The sequence below is a fragment of the Cydia splendana genome, chromosome 27, assembly GCF_910591565.1.
Source record: "Cydia splendana chromosome 27, ilCydSple1.2, whole genome shotgun sequence".
Classification (NCBI taxonomy): Eukaryota; Metazoa; Arthropoda; class Insecta; order Lepidoptera; family Tortricidae; genus Cydia; species Cydia splendana.
The window spans coordinates 1,902,808-1,908,807 of NC_085986.1; the positions used below are offsets into that span (position 1 = coordinate 1,902,808).

Below are 6,000 nucleotides of genomic sequence, written 5' to 3' on the forward strand. Positions count from 1 at the left end.
TCAGCATGGTTTCAGAGTAAAACGGTCTGTGAAAACTAACCTGACCTTGGTTGACAGTGACACCATCTCAGAGCATCTGGATATGGGTATCCTGATAGACGTCCTGTATTATGATTTCCGAAAAGCCTTCAATCGTGTGGGTAACGATGTATTCCTACACAAACTAGACGCTATTGGGTTCAATCCACATTTGCTTAACATTTTTGCCAGTTATCTGCGTGATAAACCGCAGCACGCAACGACCAGCATGGCCACTTCGTACCAGATCCGTACCATACTCGTTCTGGTGACAGCCAAGATTCAATCTTGGGGCCTTTCCTATTTGGAATAATGGTCAATGACCTGCCCTCGGTTATCCATAAAGCTCGTTGTCTACTCTACGCCGACGATCTTAAATTGGTATATTGAGTTGAGAAGGAGGAGGATTGTAAGTTGCTGCAGGAGGATGTTTCATCATCTCTGTTCCAATGGAGTCGGGGTAACAAACTGACTTTCAATGCGGCTAAGTGTCAAGTGTGTAGTTTTAATCAAGCCCTATTTCCTACACATGCTCAAGAGTCGTCTCAGTAAAGGATCTTGCGGTCATATTCGATACGCGGCTAACATTTCACGACCATATCAAAGCACTCGGTACTGTAGCTTCAGTAGATTAGGCTTTGTCACTCGCATTGTCAGAGAATTCCATGACCCTTGCCCCATAAAAGTTTTTTACAATGTTCTGGTCAGAAGCAAGTTGGAGGCGTCAGCATTAGCCTGGATCCCTTACGAGTCAACGTACATTCCACTATTGGAAAAGGTCCCAAAGAATTTCCTTAGGATGTATTACCTAAAAATATTTATTGTAGGAACCCTGGGCTTCATTTCTTTGGAGGTGAGGCACAACTTAAGCCTACTACTTTTAGCTTGTTGGGCTTTTCGTGGAGACTCTGGCTGCCTTGAACTAGTAGAGAGGCTTGTAAGACTTTTTGTACCGGACATTAGAATTATAACCCTTAGGCTTCTCCTGGTGCATCTCCTGTTAACTCATGAGTGCTTGAGATTTTGCGAGTTTATGGAGCTACGGTGGATGGATTGGCAGTCGAGTGTATTTGGATGTTAATTTTAAATTAAAGTATGTAGTTTCTCAGTGTGTTGGTGACAAGACTGATGTAGTGCTGTGTAATCATTAAATAAATAAACAATACGAAATACGTCTTCAATCACGTAAATTGTGCTTGACAATCGCTACAAGCTAGGTGGTAAATCATAAGTCGCGATTGTCAAGCCGGAGTATTTGTTAAGTCGGCTTGATCGTCTGCACAGCGCTTAAGACACGTGATTTTAATGTTGTTCATTATATTAATGGTGTTAATTTTCATTAACTAAAGTTTTTTTATTGCGATTTCATAAGTTTGTTTCATTACCCTCCACTGATAAAATTACCATCCATGCCCATTTCATTACCAGCGCGTAGTTCATTACCACCAGTCTTATTAAATGAAAAGGAATAAGGTTACGAAGGTGCCTTTAGCATAAAAGTGTCAATAAATGAATCCACAATGCATGAAAACCCAAAAATTTACCATTTAAAAGAAAATTTACAAATCGAGAGAACATCACCGATTTGCACGAAATGAGAGAACGACCCCAAGTCGTTTTTTGTCTCGGCTAGAATCGAGTTACATTCGTACGTATATTAACCTAGGTCTAAATGTACATTACAATGTAGGTACATATTCATGCAATCTAATTTGAACTTTTTATGAACCAAATAAAGTAGCATTTCTTTGACCCTAAAATGTCTCTAAGTGCTTTAGCCTTCCTTGTCTAGCCCCCTATTACCTAATATTGGGCGCTAGCAGAGCCTAACTACTTAAATGTGTTCAATTTCACCTCTAAATACGGCAACACCTCATTAGCCAAACGTGTACTATGCGTCGTTGAAGAATTCTGTTCTGATCATCATCAGCAGTTCCACTTCATCAAATGCGGCAGTTTTTAATGAAAATGATTGATTTTCTGATGAAATACAAAATCTCTCTTTAAGATTTGAGGAGTTCCCTCGATTCCTCATGGATCCCATCATCAGAACTAGAGCTTGAAAAAAATGTGGCTTAAAAACTTAACTTGCTTAACAAACATAACGAAGCGGACAAATCGCCAAACGTGTACTATGCGTCGTTGAAGAGTTCCGTTCTGATCATCATCAGCAGTTCCACTTCATCAAATGTCAGTTTTTTTTAATGTATATGCTTGATTTGTTGATAAAAAACCGGGCAAGTGCGAGTCGGACTCGCGCACGAAGGGTTCCGTACCATAATGCAAAAAACGGCAAAAAAAACGGTCACCCATCCAAATACTGACCCCGCCCGACGTTGCTTAACTTCGGTCAAAAATCACGTTTGTTGTACGGGAGCCCCATTTAAATCTTTTTTTATTCTGTTTTTAGTATTTGTTGTTATAGCGGCAACAGAAATACATCATATGTGAAAATTTCAACTGTCTTTCAGCTATCACGGTTCGTGAGATACAGCCTGGTGACAGACGGACGGACGGACGGACAGACGGACAGACGGACAGACGGACAGACTTAGAGACGGACGGACGGACAGCGGAGTCTTAGTAATAGGGTCCCGTTTTACCTTTTGGGTACGGAACCCTAAAAAACAAAAATCATAATCACTGCCTTTAACATTTGTGGAGTTCCCTCGATTCCTCATGGATTCCATCATCAAAACTGGGTTTTGACAAAAATGGGACCAATCTGTATGCATATAGATACAATAAAAAAAGAATTTTCAAATTCAGTCTAGTAATGACGGAGATAAACATAAAAAAAAACATACAACCGAATTGATAACCTCCTCCTTTTAGATTTGGAAGTCGGTTAAAATAGTTATTTGTTTTACAAGGGGGCAAAGTTGTTGTTTAACCGCTCGTGCTAATATTGATACCCGAGCAAACGAAAGATCCCAAAGTTGAACCACGAGCGTAGCGAGTGGTTCGAAAATGGAATCTTGAGCGTTGCGAGGGTTTCAAAGCACGAGAGTTAAACAAAATTTGCCTCCGAGTGAAACACAACATTTTTCACCACACCAAACCCAAGCAAATATTTAATGTAAAATATCAAACAAAATCAAACCAAATAAATCCAAATAAATGTTTTTAAATATTTATCATCCAAAATCATCATTTAAAAGTCAATTCTACCAGCAAACATAAGAAAACAACTCAAAATTTGCATTTGATTACTTTGCCTCACATGTGAATAAAATGCAACTTTGCTATCAGTTTTTGAAGTGCAAAGTAAGCCTTTCCGAGCTGGTGTGGTGAAAATACTCTTATATCGAAATTCTAAACTCACCATATTCTTTTTCATAAAGTTTCTTAAACGGAGCCAGCGACGGATCATTTTTCACCTCATCAGGCAACTCAAGCCATATAGGCAATATATCTGCGGTCAGCTCTCCGCACGACACCAATGAATATTGACTCCTATTGCCTTCAACTTTAGGTTGCTTTTTGGATAAGCCTACCCATTCCTTTGTGCTCTGCCACCAATCCATTTTGGTGTTTAAGCTAGGGCTGACAGCTTCTGGAAGGTCATAGTCTAATAAAACATGGTCTTCCATTCCCAGAGTGACACGGGCTTACGTCACAACAACATGGCCGCTATATATAGCGCTATCGCATATTATCATATAGCGCTGTCGCATGATGACGTAGGCCCGTGTCAGTTAGGTGACCTAGAAAAGACGGGAATGGAGTACCAGGCGGAGTATATTATTATACCATGTGCAAGGTAAAAAATAATCGTTTGAAGCATGACTCACGTTAGACCGGGCCGTGTCCGGGCCGGAGCTTCCGGGGCTTACTTTTCTATGACATGACAGGCGATCACGTGATACTTTCCATAGAAAACGATGCGCCGGAAGCTCCGGCCCGGACTCGGCCCGGTCTAACGTGAGTCATCCTTTAGGATGGTGGCATTGGTGGCAAATCGGCGTAAGGCCCAACTAATGATAAGCAGACATTGTGGTAGTTTACTGCACTAGTGCGATAATTGGCACATTACGTGACTGTGTCGAAAATACAAAGGGCCATAGGTATGTACTGACTGTAAAACGATACATGTGCGTATAGGTACCTATTCGCGCACATTCGGCCGTGTTTTAATACTTTTGATTTATTGCCATCCGTTGCGTATTTCCTATTTTTCGCACTTCTATCGTAATGTACTTTTCTTTATATCCGTGCGAAAAGGATCTGAACTTACGACGTCTAGTGGAATATGTGTAGTTCATATTGAATACATTATCTTCATTTTCATAGGGCCTTGAAACCTTAAAGGCCCCAGTAGACAGTGGCTAACGATGGGCCATGCCAAGCCACTGCTGGGAAACTGTGTGAACGCTACGCCACGATTTTGAAGTGACAAAAAACCGACAACTGCCCGATTATGTACCACGATAGACAACTGATGGCCAGTCGTCAGCCAATGAATGAGCGATTTGCAAAAAAAAACAACGTAATTAAGCGCAGTTAAGAAGCTGTGATTAGTCTTAACTTAATTGATTCATTTGTGTTACAAAAATTAACTATGTAAATTGTATTGTATTGTACTTAATTCGTACATACTGTATGGGCTACTAGTGTCACATACATCAATTATATTCTGTTGGTTGCTTGACATAATGATAACTCACAATATTGCCGAAAATAAACACTTTATTGATACGAAAATACTAACTATATAAGTCTATAGCATACGCTAATACACTTTCATGCATTTAACTTAAATAGAAATGGCTTAACTGTCGTAAGACAATAGAATCAATTTACTTTAGACTAATTACAGGTGCTTAACTATGTACATTTTTTTTGCAATTCACTCATATACCATTGGCCCTGTAGACAATAGCGATGGCTTGTCATGGGCCATCCTTGACCACTGGAGCCTTAAGAATAAACATTACTGTACATGTTAAGCCCCCTCCAGACTATGCGCGTGAATCGCGCACGAGTGTGGAGGAGGCTTTACACTAATCAGTAAGTATTAATCATTTGTGACGTTATCTATGAAAGGGACCTTATTGTCGATGGCGCTAACGCCATTATTAACGATGCTCCGTTATAAATAGAATGCCGCGCGACGCTGTGCGGCGTAAGCGCCATTGACAATAAGGTCCCTTTTCATAGATAATGCCCTATTTAGCTCCACATGGCAATGATTCCAGATGATTATTGTCGACCGATCATGATATCGACATGCGACAGATATTAATGTTAGGATTTAACGACAGATATAAATATGTTATGAAGACTGCATTGTCTTACCAATAATGCATCCTACACCTTATAAAACAAAGTCCCCCGCTGCGTCTGTCTGTATGTTCGCGATAAACTCAAAAACTCCAAAACGGATTTTCATGCGGTTTTCACTTATCAATATATAGAGTGATTCTTGAGGAAGGTTTAGGTTTATGATTTGTTAAGGTTTTGGGTAGCCCGTGGGGGATTACCCTACGATACGAAATATACTTAAATGCATAGAAAACTTGCATGACTCAGGAACGAATACTACTCGTGACTATTATATAAATAGGTTTTTGCTTAAAATAAATTAAAGTATACATCTTTGCATCTAGTCAATGTTTACGATAGTGATAATTGTAACATCAAAAAACTTTATCATTGACACATTTCTCAATTATAAAATTATAAAAGTAAAGTTATAAAATAAGTAGCGTGTTTGCAATTATCAACAAACTATAATTAAACGTTCCTGCAAAATTATAGCGGCAATAAACATTATTAGCATTATTACTTTACATTACTCACATTTTATCACAAAAATTGTCACACCGCATACCAAACTATGAAATAAAAGCGTTATTATTTTGTTTATAATTTCGTATAATCACTTCTATTGCACGTATAATCACTAATCAGCTGGCGTTCGAATGATTTGAATTTTAAATTTAGAACGCGCTGTGGCAGGCGCGTGTGGCGCGCTATGTA

The 6,000-nt window shown here is 39.3% G+C and overlaps 1 protein-coding gene across 1 annotated transcript in view; it reads right to left on the reverse strand.

Annotated features, from left to right (window-relative positions):
* The window catches only part of LOC134803639 (P protein-like), a 118,816-nt gene extending 112,816 nt beyond the window's left edge, over positions 1-6,000 (reverse strand). The window contains exons 1-2 of the mRNA XM_063776423.1: positions 5,852-6,000; positions 3,344-3,574 (exon numbers count right to left, since the gene is read on the reverse strand). Of these exons, the coding sequence (XP_063632493.1) occupies positions 3,344-3,545 (202 nt within the window). The 5' untranslated portion in view covers positions 3,546-3,574; positions 5,852-6,000. The remainder of the gene's footprint in view (positions 1-3,343; positions 3,575-5,851) is intronic.